Genomic DNA, 23468 nt, shown 5'->3' with positions numbered 1-23468 from the left:
AACTCTCCCAGCACTGCCATTCCATTCTTTGCCTGGTTGCCAATACACCCTCCATGCAGGCAAGCTATTTTAAGCTTCCTCTGACATTGGCTGTCCATGTATGCTTACAGGCAAAGGCAAACCACCATCCAAAACAGCAGCCCCCACGAGAAACCAAATAATTAGCAACATGTGTTTTGGTACAGAAAGGTGCAGAGAACATGGCTTTCCCTTTCAAGGCACATGAAGGAAAAACGTTGGCAAAGCAGGGAACTAGATACTGTTTTCTCAGCAATATTTAGTCTAACTCAGCCTCCACCTACGTTAACTTTTGCACTGAAAGAAATACACTGTGTAAACTTTTAAACATTTCTTTTTCCTTTATATCCTATCCAGTGTCTTCTCTCAAGAGTATTCAAAAAAGCTGAAAAAGAACAGCATCTCCTCAAGTGACTCTACAGTAGGAAGTGTCTCTGAGCCACAAGAGTCAGAATCACTATTTCAAAAGCAGTGTTTTCACTTGTGTGTTATTGATGACAATGTTATTGATGACCCAGTAACAAAGAGAATAAACCCACATTGTCATGACTGTGACCAAAAAAAAAAAACCATATATGTATGTATACACACACACATATATATACACATGCATACATTCAGCAGAAAGAAGGTGATTTTAAAACAAGTATTTCAATAATAGATGAACGTTACAAAATGGTATTTTTCCTCTTAAATGTATGGATAAAGGACCTTTTGCTAGTCTCTGAATTTGGTTTTCACAACTACATCATCAAGCAATGTCTTACCCAATAAAAATATTTCTGCAGAATTTAATAACTACATCTATAGCACCTTGTCTAAGATTCAAAAGCCTTGGAAATTAAAATATGGCAAGAGCAGAATTTATGACAACTCTGTGAAGTAATGTCTATGCATACATTCCCTCTTAATGTCATGATTAATTTACTGCTAGGACAAAACTCTAACAAACTTATTTTTAAGTTATTGGTTCTCCCCCAAAACAATGCCCACCCACAGAAGTCAAGCTGTTGGTCCCTGTGCCTGCTGAGCTGCTTTCTGTCCACTGAATGATGGTAACCAGAATAAAAGTCAACAATTCTCAGATGTGTTAAAAGCTTCAAGCTCTTTGCAGCACTCCCCATAAGCCATAAGCAAATGTGATATTGCAAAATGGCTTGTCATCACCCTCTTCCTGCCCTTCCCAACACATATATTCCTCATGAAGGGATCTTTTCTCTCCAATAGCACCTTTGAGATACTGAAACCATACTGCTCTATTATAGGAAATAGCAGGGGAAGATGTGTGCTCTTACATAAACAATTCTATTTATGAATCAAAAATAACTTCCAGGGTTGGCATTTCCAATATATTTATTATTTCAAGGATCATTAATCTTTATAAAGGACAAATCTCAGAGTCATAACTAACTGCTGTCAGCATAATCCATTAAACCCATGCCTAAAGTAACAACACTTCTATGTTGAACCTTATCATGTAAAATATATTCATTGAAAGGGAGAAAAATCTCGTAAAACTCAATTTTGCTGACATAGATGCACATGATTATTCTAGATTTTCAGTAGAAGAAAGTGAAATGGACAGAGTTCAATGGACTCAACTTTGTCACACTACTTTTCCATTACTTAAGAAAGTTAAGAAATGTAAACTTTGCAGTTTTAGCAATTCTGAGTGGAATTAAAACATGTACCATTTTCCAGTAATTATTCCACATTCAAACAGACCTCCATTACAATGTCTTTACAGTCAATTTTTGCCAAGTTCCCCCACTATTATTCCTGATCATAGTCCTTCACAGTTCTAAGTAATCTTTTTTTTAAAACATCAAGTAATCCAGACTAAATTCTCATTCGGTCATTATCTCAGCATTTACTGGCATTTGTACATATAGAAACTGATTGCAATAGGCATTCCAGAATAGCTGCTGTGAAAACACTCTGTATCACAATAGTGGTCTGCACAAGCAAGTACATAAATTACTGATAAATAAAAGTACCTTTTATTCTTTCATTCTATGTCTATGATAAGAAGTTTTCTTATCAGCTTCCCTACATACATAAGCAGCAAATAATTTGCTCTTTCAGTCATCTTAGTTCAACCACCCTTAGCTCTTCTGTGAAGTTCTTCAAGCTCGCCCACTATCTTTTTGGAGGTTTTACTGGGAATAAAAGCATATTGAAATGGTGACAAAGAACCATCCTACCTGTGTGATAAGATCTCTACACACATGTAAAACACTGCCAGACTTGGACTGGTCTGAGCATCTTCGCAGAAACACATGTAAGTTCACCACAGGTGCTTGCACTCACACATCTAATAGGGCTAAGAGGAGCACTTGCAAATTCAACAAGGAATGAGAGAGAGGGCAGAGTAACAATACTTTAGATCTGTGCTTAGTTTCTGAAGAAGTGACGTGCCCTGCAATAATCCAAAAGGAACAGCAATCAAAACTCAGCTGGGGTTGTAGCCTGCACTCATTGAAACTTCCTACTGATTTTCAGTAATTCCCTAACGAGGGGTACAAAAAGTCAGCAAAAGGAAAAGGATTTCTCTAAAGGTCACATTCAAATGCTTCTGAACAAGTTATTATTTTCAATTCTGACCTCTTTGGTATCAACTGGAACTTTGCCTGAGAAAATGGTTTCGGGACTCTGCCCACTGGTTTGTTTGTACAGTGGTACAGGAAATATGTAAATAGATTAAATTCACGACAAAGTGCCAAGCATTTGAGATCGCTGTTTCTGTAATATTCTCTGCCACACAATTATAACTGCCAAAGCCTAACTCTATGGAAGTCAGCACTAAAACCCTCTCTGAAAACAGACACCACGCAGTGTCCGATGGGCTTGCTTGCCATCATCCCAGGACCATCACACATGTTCACACATTATCAGCCTCTGCTCAGAATGAAGTCAGTCTGAAATTACATTAAGTGCCCCACACCAGTCTACAGACCCAATGGGTGACAGCCCAGGGGAAAGCATGTTCCGTGCCCAGCTAATTTGTTCTGTTCACTTTTGGATAATTGATTCTCACTGCCATTCATAAATCATGTCTTCTGACAAGAATTCAAATTTAGAGCCCTAACCTCCCACTCTATGAACATACTGCCCAGTCAGACCCAGCTTAACAGATCTGAGCAGACAACTCTTTTACCCAAAGTTAGAGTTGCTCTAATGGTTCTGCTTCACTGCAGGACCCAATTCTTAGTGCTCATCTTTCCCACTTACAGTTCTCCAAAACCAAGGATACTTATTATTTAGTTTAACCCTTTCCCATCTAGCAATTAACTTCAATTATTTGATCAATGAAATGTAACAAGCTATCAAACTGAAACAAGGAAACAAAGAAATAGAAGCTTTCCTAAAAAGATAGCATGATAGGACATTTACTTTCTTCTGTGTAAGAACATACAAGTTTTCATTTCGAGACAATTTATGACAAAAATATTATTTTTAATAGACAATTGACACTACATTTTCAGCTCTACTAGACCTAGTCAAGTTGCCTCTATTTGCCCAAATATTCAGAATTTGCCCAGTTAAAGAAAGGATCTGACTCCAGCAGAAAGAAATATTTTCTAAAACAAAGACATGCTGAAAAAGTGAGGCTTAGACTACTAGCACAGAACATCTCTCAAGCCACATGGGTGAATTTTAACATTTATATCCTTGCTAACTAGACACAGGCTCAAACCAAACCACAAATATGGGGAAAGTCTGAACCCAGATCAGAATTTTATAGCTCACACCCCAACTCTCCTCTTAACAATGGTTGGAAAATGCTTTTCAAAACTCCTACAATATTTGTTCCATACACAGGAAATGAGTTTAATAGTACATCTTTGGGGATTAGCTTTGTTTAGCTGTCCAAGGCTTTGATTCAAAGTCTGTAGATAGTATTGCTTTAGTTTCTACACAGAAACAGATGTATTTCCTGATGGGATGTCTCCCTTGCTCACATGGTCATTCACCTTAATCCCTGTTAACTTTATGGGATGCTACACTGCACATGTCATTGGCTGTAAAGGAAGTCCTTTATACATGTTTCTTGGTCTTCCTCTATTCACAGCATGAAAATGGCAAAGATAAATATACTGCTGAAGCATGGGAATTGGGAAGTTGGATAAAAAGTATTACATTCTTACAGAGGAATTCTTCATTTCTAGACAACATAAAGCAGCTCCCGAGGATAAATTTACTGCTTTTCTGCTTCAGCATAGTGGGCTGTATTATGACCCTGTAATCCACTGCAAGCAAGGCAGCAGCTGAGAGCTGCACTGCCCTGGAGCTGTCTGAGAGATGACTATGATTCACTGAATCACAGTTTCCTTTCCAATTTCCACTCTGCCTCGAGGAGGGCAGCAAGGACTGCCTCAGCACTGTCCTCTTCCCAAAATGATTCTGCTCATGAGCTGGGCTGTGCTCCACTGTCTTACCACTCGCAAACAGGCAAGTAAAGTAGTAGGAGATGTGAGAAGATATTCTTTAAGCTCCAAAAATACTTATATGCTACACATGTCTTTTGTTAGAAACCTGTACAGCAGTTATGGTAAGGTATAGTTAGGCATATATAGTATTATATGGTACATAGTTGCCTCAAATGTTAGTTTGGTGTGCTAGCCAACACAAGCTGGCAAAAGGGTTCTTGGCATTCCACACTCAAATGTGTACCCTGCTAGTTAGACCACCACACGGCTTTGTTTATCCCCCAAGACTTAGTTTCTGAACAATGTAGCATTTAAATCAAGCTAAGGGAAAGGCAATAGCTGTTAAAATGGAAGCATCTAACACATACAGTGTTTAGACTTGAGGAACTGGGAGGGAAAGAAAGAAGCACAGGGCAACTGCTGAGAAAGTGTGATCTGAGGGCAATAGGTGGCAAAGAAAAGTGTCCAAAGGGAGCCGGGTTGGGGGAGGGAATCAACAACAAATGCCTTGATCCAGCACATACACTAAAGTACAATGATTCCAGCCAGACTGACCAAACTCTCCAAAACCACAGAGCTGTTAGACTAAAACCATCCTTACAATTCAATATTCAGAAAAATCAACCTTAAACACATAATAATAGGGTCTGAGATGCTATAAATCCTTTAGGCAGAATTTGTCTGAATTCTCATATTTATAAAAGTGGGGAGCAAGGAAGCCACAGGCTGGGATGTGACTGGTTGCAGTACAGCAGCTGTGGGGGTGTGCTCACTGCTGCCAGGCTGAGAGGACAATAAGTGCTTCTTCAGCACCATACATTTAACTGTGCTCTCTATTGTTTAACAGAATAAATGACATTCGCAGCAGAGAATTTAGTGGCAACAACTAAAAAGCTTGGGAGTATCCATCACTAACCATCAGTCACCATTTCTAAGTATGACCGTGGGTGATACATCACAGCCAGCACCAAAGCAGGAGGGAAGAGGTGTTAATTAACCTGTAAACCTGCTCCACTTTGTGCTGCAGATAGCACAAAGGCCCACCGGAATAGGAGGCATAGTTCACCCTCATTATAAGGCTCTCCATTACAAAGCCGGTGCAAAGAAAAGCCTACTGCTTTGACTCACCACTCCACTTCAGTTCTTTGTAAACATTTTGACATGCATTTCACTCATGTACAAACTCTGCTGCTCTGAAGAATAACCTTCAAGAGAGGGTAATTTCATTATTCAATCAAACACCAGAAAAAGAAAGCTCATCTTCCTGCAAAGCCTCAAGTCTACTGGTGCATCAGAGCTAGTCTTCAACTGAACTTTTAACAAACCTTTTCCTTCCCCCTTTAGTTATGTCCACTTCATCCAGTAACAGTGATAAAAGTCTGGCATTCTCCTCATCCTATATTATATACCTATTATGATTTATACATATGCCAGTCATATGCCCTACTACAATCCTATTAATCTTGCACTGAATTTATATGCACTACCAAGAGCAAGGTACCACAATAAGCAGGAAGTCTACCTCGCTTGAATGCACATGTCCTTGGAGAGGGCTCCACAAAAGAGGAGATCCAGCTCATATAAGAAAGACATGTCCCTCTCACCACCTTCTATAGCCTCATACAAACCCTCATTTGGATGAGTGAGAACTAAAATGTCTTTTTTTCTCCATATGTTAGAACTGCTTTGATTAATATAAACTTTTTAGAATTGGACTTCTTGAGCCACTGGATTGTGACAAGAGCTGGACAGTTCAGAAAGGTTCCTTTATGAAACATTTTAGGGAGATTACTGTAGAGCAAAAGAAATAATCTAAGAGGTTGGGTTATTTTGCATGGGGAGATTATATAAACATCAAGGGCAATTCAAACATTCTTTTTTCATTATTTTCTTACTTCGCTCAGGAATTACTTGATAAATACCTGGCTTATTCATAAAAACATAGCAATTAATTAAGTGTACAGCTGAAATTGAAGTTCTTCATGAACTGTAAATATTTCTCTGATGGGGAAGTGGGAAAAAGTGGATAAAATCAGTAGTTTCTAAGAGAAGACAAATGAGATTAAATGAGTGGCAAGTGTTTAGCTATTTTGGGTCTCTGTGAAGATCTGAGCAACTTTAGAAAGGATATACTGCTGAAGCTAGGATCTGGACTAAAATACATGGCTTCTGGACTTCATATTAAGCCATAAATTCAGTCTCAGAGACCAGATAGCACCACAGCAATGGCTATCCATCTCTGACCACCCACATCACAAACACCTCCCAGCCTCACACCCCAGCCGTCAGACCACTCTTCTAATCTCAGATGAGTTCAAAGACTACCTACCTTGTGATCCACAGAGCTTAAGAAAGCTGTATTTAACCTATTACCCTATCTCCTTAAGTACAACAGGGCTGACATCCTACCACGGAGATCCCAACTGCTAAGTAGAGACCCCAGGGGCAACACCAGCCAGCCCAGTTAGCAAAGACACACCCTGTTATTAGAGGTGCAAGGGCTGCAGGAAACCTGTGCCTGAACCACAGAGAGCTTTAACTTTGCAAGGATTCTGTTATATACACCTGTATATAAAATAGGTGGTGGTCCAGCACCACGTGCTAATGGCTAAATCTAAGAAGTGCTGCACTAGAACACGCAGCTTCCAGAAGACTGAGCTACTCGTAATTACTGTCACAAGATAAAAATATGAGCAAAAATTATTTTATGATTGAAGCCAAAAGGATTAAGGGCACAGCCCAGGTATCCCATCTGTGGTGCCTGTACTTCAGATGAGCCCATTCTCACCTCTTCCCCTTAACAACCAAGTCAATGATTTGCTATATCCTATGCATGCAAGTTGGATTCTTTGACTATGTCCTCAACACTAGATGAATCCTAATTTTGCCCTTTCCATTCTTTACCAAGCCTGTCCACATAAACTGAAGAAACACTCTCTTCTCTGCCCACTTGCTTTTTTCAGGCCTCCTTTCAGAGGAAAGGTCCAGCCTTTCCTCTAACCAGCCCTCTTTTGTCTTCTTTCTTAAGAGTGCATTTTCACCCAGTCTGAAGGGATTGCATTTTGCTCATTCCTGTTTGATATATTTCTTGTGAGACAGGATCAAATGAGACTGAAGGCCCAGAAAACCCCATGCTGTGTACCCTGCATAAAATGTACTTTCTCTTACACTAGAAAAAGGCTTACATGACATGTATTTTTTATAAATATATATCTATGAAATTTTGAAAGTAGGCAAAAAACATTATAATATCATAAGGTGGCAAAGAATACAAAAGAAGAAAAAAACCACAGTGAATAGAATCTTTTTTTATAAAAAAGAAAACTATGCTTAACACAAACTCCTTCATGAATTCTCTTTATACTTTCAGTGACACAAATTCACCATTCTGCTGACACTGTTGCTGACTCTACTGAAAAAGTCACCCAAGAAGGCTCATTTTAAAATAAAATTTTACGAGGAGAGGAAATGGGGATTTGTAGTAGAGCATTTCCTTCTACTTAATCACAGAATAATTATTGTGATGGTATAAAGTCCACTTGGTCTTTTAATTGATTTAATGATAAACTCATAACATTTTGGGGGTAACTGTCAAAGGCATCAAGTTAAAGAAGATGAAATCTTAAATTACAGTTACCCAAAAAAATCCCCCCCAAAATTATGTAATATCAACAAACAACAAATCCCTGCAGTAGCTCTGTGTTTCTAATAGTGCTATCAATTTTAATACTAACTCCAGATTCCATTCATTTCAAGTCACTGAGGAATTCTTAAGTATTTACAATCATCAGTCAAACAAGGAACCTTTTCAGCTCTTTGACCTTAGAATCATGAGGTATAAACTTTCAACCTCCATACAGAAGATATTTTTAAAACAAAGAGTGCATTTCCCAGAATAATGATGCTCTAATACTAAACAGCAGCTCAGTTATTTTGTGTTAAGAAACCAAAGCCCTTCTTACACAGTTTCAAAGCAGCAGCTGTGACTTTGAAACTAGGAACTCATTCTGGCCACCTGCTTCAAAACCAGCCAAAATAAACGTGGTGGGATGGTTCCTGTTGATAACCATTGGATGGCAGGGTAGCACAGGTTGTTTACTGCTAGGGCTTAGGTCCTAGACATCACTAACTTCTTCAGGATCTCATCTGGATGAGGACCTTGGGATCAAGATGCATCTGAAAGCTGGATTAATTATTAAGTGCTACTTTGCGGTACTGATACTCAAGAGGCGCAAAACTTCATTGCACAGCTGAGATGTATTGTTCAAGGCACGCCATTCACAGTGATGTTTTACTCCCACAGCAGATGATACTTCTCAATCCCTTGCCAAACAGAGAGTATTATGGTCTGGCTTGTAAGATATTGGTTTCTTTGAAGAAAGGGTTTGTTTTGCTCTGTATTTTCTTTTTTTTCCTTTTTTTTTTTTGCAATATGGTCAAAACCATCCGTAATAGCAATAGCAGTAAACTAAAAATTATTACTTTAAAGCCTCAAACTAGCCTACTTTTTCTAGTCTTACTGAATGCAAAAAACATTGCAAAAAACCAGTATCCACCAATTCAACCTAGTGAACACATCTTCCAGATTCACAACCATAGCTACTGTAGCAGAGTGTACCTCAGGAGATAATTCAGAGCCTAATCCTGCTCTCCACAGAGTTAATGGATTTCAACAGTAAAAGAATTTGGCCCACAAAGTATCAGCCATTTCTAATTCTCAGCATTAAAAAGCAAATGTAATCCCCTTCAGAAAAGTATACTACAGAGTACTATACAAGAAAAACAAACCTTTAATATCTAAAAACCATATAGACATGTTCCTAAAAGTTTATTTCAGTATAACATTGTTAAAGAGGGAGAGAAAAAAAAGAAAAAAAAAAAAAGATCAGGTCACTGATGGGTATCCTAAGATCTTTTCACTTTCCACTCCTTTTTGCCTTATGTTCCCCCTTTACACACACCTTGAGCAGAGGCACATTTCAGACAAAGTAACCTACTGTACCACTTGCAGTGCCAAGGTGGAAACACACTCTTCTCCTTATGGCCAGCAAAGGACCCACACTTTGATCTTCAAGGAAAAGCCCCTGGATGGTGCAACTGAAAAGTCTGCTATAAGTTTATTTCTTTTTTTTTCTTCTTTTCCTATAAATTACTCCTCCTTTTGATGTCTATTCTTGCTCTTAAAAAAAATACACACATCAAGTTAAGATGAAAACTGCCCACACGACAAGTTTGTGTTTACAAGCTTAAGAGCAAGTTTCACTTGAACACAGGTCAATGCCGCTTTAAGAAAACATCACATACCAAAAAAAAAAATCACACATGGTTAGAACACATCACGAGCAGAGGAATTGTGGACTCAGTCTGTGAGGCACCAAGCCAGCCTGAGAAGCCCTTTGAAGTTAGAAAAACATCCTCTGGTCAGAGCACATTTGTGAAACCGTGGGACAGGCGCTTTAAACAACATTCACTCCGAGATCACCTGCGGTGTGCCAGTGGATTGGCGCCTGTGTAACTTCAACAACGTAACCCTTTATATTCCACAAATATCACTCACTCCAGAAACCTGTCCTATCAACAGCATACAGTAAAAAAACTGCGTGTCAAAGCATGTACCATTTCTCTGTACAACACAGGCAGGCAGTTCCAACAGACACGTGAAGTTTGGGAAACCCAGCTGTAAGCAGACCTTGGTCAGCAGAAGAAAGGGTGGTGCTGGACGAGGCAGTGCTGACACAGAAGGAAAGCACCACCCTGCAAGAAGGGACACTGCAAACCAGTATTGCACAAAGCTTACAGTACAGTTTGGCATGCAGCTAGGTATGACACAAAACACTGCTAGTCACCATCATCATGAGAAGAAAGATTCTTGGCTGTGGACAGCTAAGTCCAGGTAACACATTTTTTTTTCCCCTCCCCATTTACAGATAGATAAGACTGAACATCAGAAGACTGCTTTTCCAGCAGTTACCTCCCTCCACCCAGCTCTGCCGTCAGCTATTAGCACCCAGCCCGCTGGCATCAGTAAGCTGTGCCAAGACAATTTAAAGCAAATCCACCTCTGATCTGGCATGTCTCCCTGACAGCCATGCCTCTCCGAAAAGAGCCTCTAACTGAAGGCAGCACTGCCTATCCAGTCCTCATACTACTGGATATTGGAATTAATATTTAATAAAAGTAAATTTTGACTAGACCCCATGTCAGTTGATACTATGGAAGGAGCAAGCCTCAGCCTGTCTTTGGACAGGGATCCTGCTGATATTAGGAGACAGTTGGACCATACAGTAGGCCAGGACTTTTTCCTTTCTTAAAACATACCCCTAAAGGCACAATATTAGCATTTTTCTTGTCCAACCATTCTACTCCTCTGTGTTTGACAATCTTTCCTACTTTTCTCAGCGGTGGTAAAATTCCCCTCATTTTTGAGGAGACAGGACTGTCAGTGTTGCCATCAGAAACACATGAGGAGGGTCAGATTACTGTTGCAGAGCTAACAAGGGACCTCACAGTCTTTTTGCTTCTCCCACAGGACGTTACCCATTATCTGTTATTCAATTACTGGCAAATCCAGGGGGCTTCCCACTGCAGTGCCTTTGGTTTCTGTCTTTCCAAAATGGGGAAAATCAAAGGTGGTTATAGATTAAGGATAAATCGTTTTAGCAGAGGTTTGTTCTGTATTTAAACAGCACACGTACTTTAATGAATAAGCACAAGCAACATCTGCATGCTGCAGCCTAGCTGGTCCCTCCTGGGTAACAGCAAATGCCCAAGGACACAGAGCTACTTCAACATACCTTACTTTTGACTTTCAGTACACATTTCTCACAAAAATTTTCATTTTTTTTTCCTTCTAAATGGTATTTAAAAACAAACAAACAAACAAGCAACAAAACAAACAAAAAAACCCAAACAAAACAAAAACAAAACAAAAAAAAAAGAAAAAAAAAAAAAAAAACAAGAACACATTTGGAAAAGAGTGCCATAATAAAGCTGATGACCAAATTCCAATGAAGTCTATGTAGCATAAGTGAATACAATACTTCCTTTCCAAATGCTGGGTTTTTTCATTCTTTTCTATTACACATCACCATGTTCTAATTCAAGAGCAACTGTCTTTCCAAGTAAAGCCCTGTACAATAGCTTATGGAGAAAGAGATCTCATTTACTTCTTTATGGTGTGCATTAGTCCAGAGTTAATGATTTTGTGTGCTTCCTATTGGTCATAAATAAGTGATGGAAAACAGCCTTAGAGTAGAAATTAAAAAAAAAAAAAAAGAAGACATTGTGTTTCAATACTTGAACAAACCAACCTAAACAGATAAAACCCCATCTTCATACAATAAAAATGTGTCATTTTAATGGATATTAAGCAGTGCTGTGGGAATAGCCTCTTTCAAAACATGATTTTTAAACCTATCTGCAAAATTACATTGCTAATTACAAATAGGAATTTAAGTGGCAGTACAGCTGGGAAAAACTTTTGTGAACCTGTCATAAAATGATCAGATAAACTGCATCTTCAGGGGAAAATACATTACCATTACATGAGCAATGTAGCTGCCAGATAAAAGGACTATTAGTCTCACCACTTGAACCTTCCCTCATCTTTCACTGATGTGGCAGAGAACCCAATACAAAAGCACTAAAAGCAATGAGAAGTTTCCCCTCTACTAGAGCAGGGATTTTGCATCAAAACATAACTGAAAAATAATGCAGAATTTGTAAAATTATAAAAACAGTCTTACCTAACTACACTGAATTAGTTAAAAATATACATTTAAATGTAATTTATTTATGGTATTCAAAAAAACTACTTTTGCATACATATCCACATCAGGAACAAGACCTTGCACATAAGCTTTGCATAAATAAAAATGGCTTTAAATGAGATAACCTATGAAGTTTATCCTCAAAATAAAATTAAATATTCGGGAAGGCTAAATGAGGCACAGTTTTTCCATGGGAAAAAATATCAAAGTATTATTTATTTTCCTGTAAGTACTTGTTTTGAATAGCCTTTCCTCCCCACCTGGGCTTCTGCTAAAAGCCACAATCTACATTTAAACAGTGTGTACGCTTTAGAAAATTATCAACCCTCTTTTTTTATAGCAGGAGCTCATGAAATTATTTTATCCACTTTTCATATAGAAAGTCTAGGGCTGACCATAAAGAAATAGGCAGGCTCCCAGTATAAACTTACTGGGATTACATCAAAGACCTTCCTCTAGGATCAGACGATTGATTTCTTCAATGCTTTTTAGAATTTCTTCCAGGATATTTTGGGTTATTGCCTTAGACCTTTGCTCAGCTGGAATGACAGATACTCTGTTTGCTAGACTCTGATGTTCTCTCTTTACAGGGGAATGAGTGTCTGTAGTGTACACACACGTACACTATATGAACAGAGAGAGACTCGGAAAGTTCACAAGCAAAATTATTATTTATTGTTTCAAAAAGAGTAGTTTATTACAGAAACACTGATACAGGCTTAACCACAGCATCTTACACAACACAGAGACTGCTTGTTATTCTGTGAGCTCAGGACTGGGACACTCCATGCTCAGAGAAAATTCCCACTCCCCTAAAAAGGCATTTGTTCTTTATATGCACTTAAAGTATAAGACTTAGCTTTATAGCTACTACCTTCTTTACCTAACTCTTGGAACTGACTGTCCTGGAACTATAAAAGATTTTTTAAGGTAGGACAAGAAGAGGCTTAGTCCTTATCTATCACTGTCAAACCTTTGGGGAATCAGACAGCAAACTATCTCCGAGGGCAATGCGACACACTACCCACCGTTCTCCTTCCTCCCCCAAGACAAATCTGTCACCTCTGTACCACTCATCATTCGCATCAGAGTATGGATCAAAAGATCCAAGGCTGCTCCCAAATCCCATTTCTCCTGCAAGACAGTACTTTGTTCTGTCACTTCCCTACTGAGTCTCTCCCCTTATTTTATGCCTCACAGCATGTGTGGCTGCACCCCAAGATCAAACACCCATGCATGATTTTCTTTCACAGATCTTGAATCACAATGTTATACTTTAATAGGAACCTCAATATACTTAATCCCTTTAAAGCTGCCACAGTAATGCCCCCAAATGCATTAAATTCCACCCTAATCACAAAATACAAAGTATTTCTCTGGATGGACAGTGCATAGACTGTTCTGACCACATGCCAATCCACCTCTGAGCTAAAGCAACATACACTGCCTGCATTTGTTAGTTAGAAGTCCAAGGATACATGGCTGAAAATTCCAGGCACTTTAGAAGTTCTCTGCTGCAAATTTTCCTCAAAACATAACTGATCCCCCACATTTAAGGGACGATCTCACATTCTCAATGCCTTCTCATTGCAAATGATACAAGGGACCAGAGCCACTGAGCCTGCATTGAAATCCAAACCCATTTAAACAAGACCGATACATAGCCCTTTCCAAGACATAGGCAAGACACCCTCTTGCAGTCACCTTGATGAGCTTCAAAGTTCCATTGAATTCTCAGATTGAGAAGGGTTATCGGAGAAAATTACTGAACTACCAGAGCTTTGACAAAAAGTAGAAAAACTGCTGACCCAGTAAGTCTTGTCCACAAGTATTAAATTTTATTAACAGCTTCAGGTTTAAGGAACAACTCCTTCTCATATATGTTTAGCAGGGACCTTGGTTTGGACCAGGGAACCACAGGGTCTTTTCTTACCCCTGCTGAGAGATTAGTGTGTGGAGGGAGCTTTTACACATATTTGTGCAGGGCTCTTCTTGGCCATTGACCTATGGTGTTTCAGTCTCCTGTGGCCACTGTCTGGTCATCTGAGGAGCAAAAAGATTTACTGCACCAAAAGTTTTATAGACTAAAACAATAGGATTGTTTATTGTCCTATAATATACAATAGGCCACACCACAGAATCGCAAAATGGTCAAGTTGGAAGACACCACAGTGGTGCAGGGTCATCTGGTCCAAACTCCCTGCTTAAACTGGGTCATCCTAGAGCACACGGATCAGGTTTGCATGCAGATGGTTCTTGAATATCTCTGGTGATGGAGACTCAAGAACCTCCCTGGGCAATCTGTCCGTGATCACTACACAGTAAAGATATGCAGGTGGAACTTGCTGTACATCTGTTTCTGCCCATTGCCTCTTGTCCTATTGCTTGGCACCAGCAAGAGAAGCCTGGCTCCAGCCTCTTAACACCCCCCCTTCAGATACTGATAAACATTGAGGAGGTCCCCTCTCAGCTGCCTCTTCTCAAGGCTGAACAGGCCCAACTCTCTCAGTCTTTCCTCATAAGAGAGGTGTTCAAGTCCCTTGATCATCCTTGCAATCTCCACTGGAATCCAGGAGCTCCATGTCTCTCCTGTCAGAGCTCAGAACTGGACAGAGCACTTCAGATGTGTCTCACCAGGGCTTAGGGGCAGGATCACATCCCTCAGCCTGCTGGTAACACTCTTCCTAATGCATCCCAGGATCTCATCGAGCTCCTTGTGCCCCAGGACACACTTCTGGCTCAGGGACAGCTTGTTGTCCACCAGAACCCCCAGGTCCTTCTCGGCAGAGCTGCTCTCCAGTAGGACAGCCCCACTCTGTCCTGATGCATGAAGTTGTTCCTCCCCAGGTGTAGGACCATGCCTTACCTGTGCTGAACTTCTCAGACAGTTCTTCTCTGCCCATCTCTCCAACCTGTCAAGGTCCTTCTGAAGGGCTGCCCAGCACTCTGAGGTATTGGCTACTCCTCCCAGGGAAAGTCTTCCTTTCAATATTCTTTCACCCTGTTCTCCTGAGTCAGAGGTTCCTGAGGGCTGGTCTTGTCAATGTAGGCCAATGCAAAGAAGGCATTTGGTAACTCTGCCTTCTCTGCATCCTCTGTTACCAAGGTCCCTCCTCCATTTAGTAATGGGCCCACATTATCCTTACTTAACCTTTTGTTACTGATATATTTGAAGAAGCCCTTCTCGTTTTCTTTGACATCCTTGGCCAGACTTAATTCCAGATGGGCCTTGGCCTTCCTTGTCTCATTTCTACTTACTCTGACAAACACAAAGGAAGCCAGTGCTACTCAATTTCACAAGTGTTATAGGACCTCCCAACAAGAGACTGCAGCACTCCCTTCCTCAAACAACTGGATTCTGTATGACTAAACCAGAAGTATTTCTGACATATGATAGGCACCCATCAGCTCATGTGAGACACAAACTTACAGGGATTAAGGAATCTAGCTGAACACTTCTTTGCAGATATAAGCCTGTTGGAATGCCCACTCCCATAGCAAGCCAATGGATCAGTCCTTATTAAACATGTGGTTAAATGACAGCAGCCTGTTTGGAAGACACTAACTGTACAGGACTCTTCCAGCTCAAAAAAGGATGTCTCACATGTTCAGAAGTGTCATCTTCAAATTAGAAGACAATTTATATGCCGTATTGCTCTGATGGCAATACATCCAGAAGCTTACAAAGAGTGAACGTACTGTACAACTGCACCCCTTACAGAGAGACCAGGAGAGCAGTAGTTGAACAAGCACAAATCATTTCCCTTTTCTCTTAGCTTACACTAAATGCACAGCCCTTTCAGCACAGCCAACACCACTGGCGTTCCACCACCACGAGACAAATGTCATGAGATACTGCAATACAAACATGCTTTGCTGGCTCAGAAATCAGACACAATGAAGATCTTGCATTTGGAACTTGGTTAATAATTCTTGAATGGAATACAGGCCAACTCAGTCTCCCATAGCTGTAGTTAATCTGTAGGAGTAAATACAAGCTTAGTTTTGCTGCCAATGTTGGCAGATATGACTAAATAAATTCACAGAGAAAGTATATTTGACCATTTCTTCACATTATTTTTTTAGCTAAAACTATGCCTCACTTTCCACGAAAAGATATCCATAAATATCACATAGTTTGAAAACTCACAAGTATTTAGAGTAACAAGTATATCAACTAGAAAAGTGGTTCCATTACAAAAAAAAAAAAAATACTTCAAGTATTCTGTACATGTGAACATCTACCATTTACTTTCCAACCACTTTTGATGCTGACATTCACGAAGCAAAATCCATCTGCAAGGATTTCTATAAAGGCCAACATCTGCAGCACTGAGAACAACGTTCCATTTTGATTTAAATATCATCACCGAACAATTATTTCCCCAGCTTTGGAAAAACTAACTCCTACAAAGTTTCAGTACTCAAGAGACTCCTCTTTCCTCTGTTCATAACCCAACTCAAAAGAAATCATAAAAGTCAACTAAGATCTTCTTCTTCTGAAGGGTGCCTACAAATAACCACTTACCGAGCTCCTCCTGGGTCTTATTACAGATCCCAAAACCTACAGAAAACCCTTCTATTAATGAATGCTGCTGAAAAGAACATTCCCATATGTCGACAATCATGTGCTGCAAATGTCCCATTTTTGTTATAACTAAAGTTTTAGTGTGAAGTCTGGACTACATTATTTACATATAAGACATTAAAGAATATACCATATTGTTGTTACTTTTCATCCCAATTTACAGAAGAAAGTGTACTCCATAACCAAGGCCTTCTTATCCAGAAGAATTAAGGTTTCACTAAGCCAACAGGGACTATCAGGAGCCCAAGAGACATAGATGAGGACTACACAGAATATGCTTTCTTCTTACAAACACCAAACTAACTCCACTTTAGAGGAGGTGGGATAGAGAGGGTTGTTAAGAGATCAAAAAAAAGTTACTTTAATGAGACTGTTTGCAGAAACTTCACGGGCCATTCAGCTTTCCAATCAACATGCCAAATTAAAAGTACACCACAGTAAATCTGAAAGACCTATAAAATGAGCCCTGATGAAATACAGACTGTCTTCCATCCACCTCCTCCATATGGCTCAAGCAAAGTCAACTTTTAATGTCATAACACAAAATATTTAATTTATGCTTTTCTTCATATGTCAATTTAACCTCTGGCACATAGCTTTGAAACCATGTAAGGATGCCTAACACTTTCCATATGGCAACTGAATTGTGGCTTCTAATTGCACCAACTGGTATCATTCAAGGATAATTCCCTTGGAATCCAGCTTTCTGCTACAGTATTGGCCAATTCACTAATCTCATCACCATGGCACTAATACTTTCAGAGACTCTTTGATTGTTAATATTCATATTATAATTTTCCCAAACCAGAGCTGTCAAGATATACTGTGTGCACCACTAATTAAATTATCTTGGTTTGTTGGCGCCAAATTTCAACACTAAATAAGATTCTACTTTCCTGTCTATCAATACAAAGTTTGGCAATTTTATTTTGAATGCCACACAGAACATTTGTGTGTATTAAAATACTTTTTAGTCTTACCAATATCTGTCACTGCTGAGTCTGTTGTTTATTTTAATCCTCAGAGTCAATAAAAACAATTATGTATACAATACTGACATTAATGGACTTGAAAATATTTCAGTTAAAAAGATCACTTCAAACAGTCACACAAGATAGCATCCAAGGAAATTTTCATTGCCCTTGTCACCATATCAGTATGAAGGCAATCTTTCAAATGTCATTCCACCCCTGAAATCACCCCAAAATAGTGCTACAACTATATCTTCCATTTCAACAGCCTTTAAGCCATAGTATGTACATACCACTAAAGAAGTCTCTTTTCTGTTTATTATTTTCATTTTGGATGAATGACCTCCCCAGCTGTGTCTTCCAGAAGGCGATGTATTTTTAATATGCACACACACACATATACTATTTAGCAGTGGGGGACTGGGAAGGATTTTTTTTTTAATTTAAGATTGATCATACTAGAGGAGCAGTGAAGTTGACACTGGTGTTGTCTCCTCTCAGCCATGCAAGGAATGCCCATTAATGTCACTGGCAGTTACAGGCACAGAACAAATGGAGAAGAAGCCCCACCTCTGAAGTACTGATGTGCCTCAGCATTTCATACTGTATTAGTCCCAAACCAGATACTCAACTCTAATTAATATCAATTAGGGTTGAACAAGAGGATCACTAGCACCAAAGAGCTCAGCAGAAGGGGTAAGCAAAAGTCTTTCCTATTTTACCTAAAATGATTACCTTCAATGGGACTCACTGAGAGTTGGTTTAAGTATTAATTAAAAACAGTATTTTTTTCCATTCCCAAGCACAGATCTGAATGAGGCACACAAGAAACCAGTAAAATTTCTTATGGCTTTGAAGATAAAAGTAAATTGAACTAAGTAAATGTCATATTTAATATTTGTCCCTCTAGCACTAAACTACTTCTCAGTTAAATAAATAAATACTTGAATATTTGCAAACAATGTTCATCTCCAAAAATAGTTTGCAAAAGTAAACACACTGAGTAAATTTAAGCTTAAGAATTATACAGGATAATCCACAGCATCAGAAAACTGTTCTGGGTACAAGGTAGCTCTGTCATGAAGCAGCAAAAGATGTGTATTCAGTTGCTCTAACAGATTTACAGCCTCAGTGGTTTCAATTAGCTTTGAACTAGAAGTTGCCTCTGGACCTCATACTTTTCATGGATGGAACAGAATTCCTTTTTTATTTAATCCTACATGATGTGGAAGGCTGCAGCCCAGCCCTCAGCCTCCAGAGTTATTAAAACGTTTAGAGCAGAGCAGCCCCTGCTGGGCGGGTGGCAACGGTTTAATGAGATCAGAGCTCCCAGCCCAGCACCGACAGCTTCACACACACCTCGAGTGCATCTGGGACACGCTCCCCTTCCTCTGGCTCATACCTTCACCCAACAGTTTACCAGGAGATCCTTCTCAGATGGCTGGTGTGTTTGGTAGTAGCTGGACACTAAGGACTGTTCTTTCACTGAATTGGAGGAGGGAGACACAGATGGACAGGACACAACATGGACAATGCATCAGCTGAGGGAAGTCTGCTCTAGCCAAGAAACTCTCAAAACTTCCATTCAGGAGGAGAAAAGTTGTTGTATAATTGAGCTCTGCTTGAGCCAAACACCCCTTGAGTGAACTGATGTAAAGGCCTCCCCTCCACAACTATTTTAAATTCAATCATTCTAGAGAGGACTACAAATGAAACTTTATTGTTTTCCTGTATTAGTCACTCATTCCTCTTGTAAAATGCCACATGAATCCCCTGAACTTCAGTGTCATCTCCCCTGTATGACTAACTTCACCAAAACAACTCAGTGCCTCTGCTCTTCAAGGAAACAGCCTTCCAATTACAACCTAGACAGAATTTTTGGCTTATACAGAGTAACATATGTCAAATTGCACTATCACATCCAAGTTTTGACAAAAATTATTCAAATCTTTGAAGTTTCAGACTTGGAAGACCCTAAGTGCTCTCCTCTCCCATCAACAGGTCTTTGGAGTGAACTGGATTCTACCAAATATGCCCTACTTCCTAACAAAACCATCATCAACAAAGTTCTAGTTAAGGATTCCTAGTAGGAAAATTATTTCTAGGAATTTTTTTTTTTAATTCAGCTGGATGTTTCTGTGAATACAGATGTTTTCATCAGAGTTTGGTCTAACGTTTTCTGCCATAAGTCACAAATGCAGCAACTAGGACCTATTTGGGGGCAAAGGAACGTTTTACTGAGAAGCCAAAGTTTCAGCTGTGACACAATAAAACTGTAACACTTCACAAAGAGTTTTAAGCTTATTTTAGGATGAACATTTTATGATGAATTTTGGTCGATGTTGAGACTACACAACTGTCCCACAAAATCCCCAGTGAGTAAACCATTAGTAGAAGCAACTACTATTTCTACATCTTGAGGTGAATGAAGAACCAAGAGGTTAGGCTACAATTCACTTTGTAATTTGGTATAATTATACAAGAGATCAAAGAGATCTCAGAAGAGAAACAATCATATAATCTCAGTTATGGAGTCAATAGCTGTGACTTCATAATCCTTGTCAAAATGACTGTACATATGGCACATCTGGTTCCAATGTAGGATTAGAAATGCATCCTTCCATATTCCAAAAGTTCATATTTTAAAGGAACTTTAATGTAACTGTCCCAGCGTGCCTGTGACAGGATGACAATTAAACTACATAAATTAGCAGGCTATATGTGCATGTAGATAGTACCAAATACATTAGGCAGTAAATGGCAAATATTTTTGACATTCAGAAACAGTTCTATAAGGATGACAGTAAAAAGTCTCATGGGATCAGTGCTTTTAAAAACACTTAAACCTATTTACAGTTTTATAACACACTAAAACTGCAGACTAATATTTAGTTAATGGCTTGCTAATTGCTGAGCCATCATGAGGAGGACTTCCTCTTGAGTAAGAAGAAAAATACTTTCTACTGTCATTCCAGCTGAGCAGACCTCGTGAAGCTGACAACTGAAGAGTGTCATGAATAGAAAGTATCTTTGACAAAAGATATTTTCTCCTTATTTTCAGAAAGCAAATTATCTTTGTGGAAGAAAATATATCTCGCAAACTAAAGTCAGAGTTTTTTACCTTTAACTCTTGTATTTTAAACCTATGGTTTTAGTTTGGCAAGTTGAGCTTCTTTTCTAGAAAATATACATGTGAAAGGTAGAACACATCTAAAAAGCTTGACTTACATAAACTGTGATAATTGAAAAATAATTAAAAGCATGTGTTTCTACTCTTTGCATCTGTATCATACATGTATGTTCTATTAGAAATGAGAACTTCTTTCTTTGGACATAATTGTTTCCAAGTAAAGCACAATAAAAATCACTTCAACCAACCATACCTACAAGCCAATGGTGATTAAACTCATCAAATACAAACACACCCTTTGCCCTGCTTCTAGGGACTCTCACAATTTATCCTCCTTGAAATACAATACTGGTGGAACCTAAAAAGTCATCATTATCTTTTACCATACTACACATCTTCTACTCACTTTAACATCCCATCTGAAATGTGGTATTCTCCACTTGTGAGTTAATTTTTCCTGAGACACAAGAAGTCCAAGCTTCTGACAATACAACTGGTAGCTGACAAAGCAAAGAGCCTGCAGGAGGTTTGGTGGCCCTGCTCTGCTTGTGCTTTCAGAGCCACATTGCTTGCTGGGAAGCACAGATTCCAATCTCCTCATCTCTCAGGTTACCTTTCCAGTGATGAAGCTTTCAGGGCTTGATCTAAAGTCAATGGGAGTCTTTCAGTAAACATCAATAAGCTCTGGATCACACCCTGAAACACTTTGAGGACCATATCTAAGAATTGTTAAATCTGTTTACCTCCCATCATACCTTTTTGTTTAAAGAGACAACATTCAGAATAAATAAAAGAAAAAGGCAACTAAAATATTTCTTCCAGCCCTGGTTTACATGGAGAGCTCAAGGAAAGAGAAGGGGTGGAAAGCGACCAAAATGGTAACAGCCAGGACAAGTGACATATGCAGTAATTCTTATGGAGAAAGTCAGCCACACATTATTAGCAAAGAGCAAATAAATTACTATACACTCTTCAGGGACTTCTCCTTTCCTGCCAAAATGTCATAGGCAAACTTGTGCACTAATCTGGTTTCACGAGCTTGCACACACTGGCTGGCTGCGGGGCATTTCCCAGAGATTCTCTGTTTGTTCCTGTTTGTAAAAGGTTTTGTTCTAATCGTACTGCCCAGACACCAGCAGTCAGGTTCCCTTACTCCTCAGGCTTTTGTACCCTCACCAAGTTTACTCTGCAGCTCCCAACTTCATTAAAGGACAGAAGGAAACCACCCACGGGGCAGCCCCTTGGAGCAACATTAGGGCAAAGAAAACCTTCCTTTGCACAACCGTCCCTTGGGAGGGAAAGAGGGATGTAGAAAGAGCTTTTGCTTTTCACTATTTCAAAAGGAAGGGGCGGGGGGGTGGGCAGCGAGGAAGCTGACATACCCTGGCGCTGGAGAGCCTGCAAACGGCCCGGTGCTGGCAGCCTTGCTGGAGTCCCGAGCTGCTGCCGCCGCTGCTGCTACCCCCGGAGTATTTCTGCTTCACCATCCAGTCCTCCAGCCCTTTGCGAGCCAGAGAGGCGTTCACCGCAAAACTATCACCTAGAAAAGAGACAATGCCGCCGCTGAGCGCCCGCAGAGCCCGCCCGGCCCCCGCGGCAATCCCCGCTCCCGGCCGGGCTGAGGCTGGAGCCGGGGCTGGAGCCGGGGCTGGAGCCGGAGCCGGGGCGGGCACGGAGAGCGCAAAGCGCGGCGGAAAGTTGAGGGAAGAGGAGGGCAGGGGGCCGGGGGCAGCCGGGCGGACTGGGGGAAGGCGTTCAAAGTTACTGGCAGTAAGGAGCCATCCCTACCTTCTGGACTTTCTCTGGGTTTACAAACGGCAGCTAGGCAGATCCGGAGGAAAGTGTGTGAGGGAAATAATAAAGGAAGATCGTTAGATACCAGTATAAAATCACAGCAACAAACCGAGTAAAAATCCGAATAAGGGGAAGGGGCTAAGGAAGTAGCAAGTGAAAGGAACTAACCATGTTTCGAGTGAAGTTTCCCCATCTCTCTGCATTGATCTGCAATTACGATTCATTTGACTGTGTTCAGTAGGGTCAGGTTCGCTTGTTGTTATTTTTGTAGATATATAAAATCCCAGCGTGTTTAGAAATCCATGTGCTCCGCTTCTCCCTGCTAAGCACAAGCGAGCTCAAATCTCAGCTCCTCTCCTGCAGCACGGTCCGGCGTCCCCCTCTCCGCCCCAGCCTTCCTCCTCTCTCCTCTCTTTCCCAAAGACAGAGGCGGTTACAAAAGACCTTACTTCACCCACCGGGGAACATGATTGACACCTCATTGAGATTAGACCACTTGCAGGCAGCCTCCGCCTTCCCATTGGGCCGCGGCGGCAGATGAAAGGGGCGAGTGAGCCTTTTGGAGGCTCAAAAAGGAAGAAAGGAAAAAAAAAAATCAAAAAAAAAAAAAAAAAAAAAAAAAAAAAAAAAAAAGAAAAAGGAGCAGCAGGGGCGCGTTTCACTTCCAGCCAGGCACGGGCGGCGGGGCCGGCCCCGCTCCGCGCCCCGCGCAGCCCCGGGCGGACAATGCGTGGAGCTGCCCCCGCCCTCCCGCCCGCCGGGCAGCGC

The 23468-nt window shown here is 40.2% G+C and overlaps 1 protein-coding gene across 2 annotated transcripts in view; it reads right to left on the bottom strand.

The window, feature by feature from the left end:
* Nucleotides 1-23139, bottom strand: part of NKD1 (NKD inhibitor of WNT signaling pathway 1) — a 107229-nt gene extending 84090 nt beyond the window's left edge. For both annotated transcript variants that reach the window (XM_032701466.1, XM_032701467.1), the window contains exons 1-3: nt 22869-23139; nt 22695-22727; nt 22289-22446 (exon numbers count right to left, since the gene is read on the bottom strand). In XM_032701466.1, the coding sequence (XP_032557357.1) occupies nt 22289-22446; nt 22695-22727; nt 22869-22893 (216 nt within the window). In that variant the 5' untranslated portion in view covers nt 22894-23139. The remainder of the gene's footprint in view (nt 1-22288; nt 22447-22694; nt 22728-22868) is intronic.
* Between the last annotated feature and the right edge of the window lie 329 nt (nt 23140-23468).

This window comes from Chiroxiphia lanceolata, chromosome 13, assembly GCF_009829145.1.
Source record: "Chiroxiphia lanceolata isolate bChiLan1 chromosome 13, bChiLan1.pri, whole genome shotgun sequence".
NCBI classification, from domain to species: Eukaryota; Metazoa; Chordata; class Aves; order Passeriformes; family Pipridae; genus Chiroxiphia; species Chiroxiphia lanceolata.
Note: the sequence above shows the minus strand (reverse complement) of the source record. Positions and strands in the feature narration are given on the sequence as shown.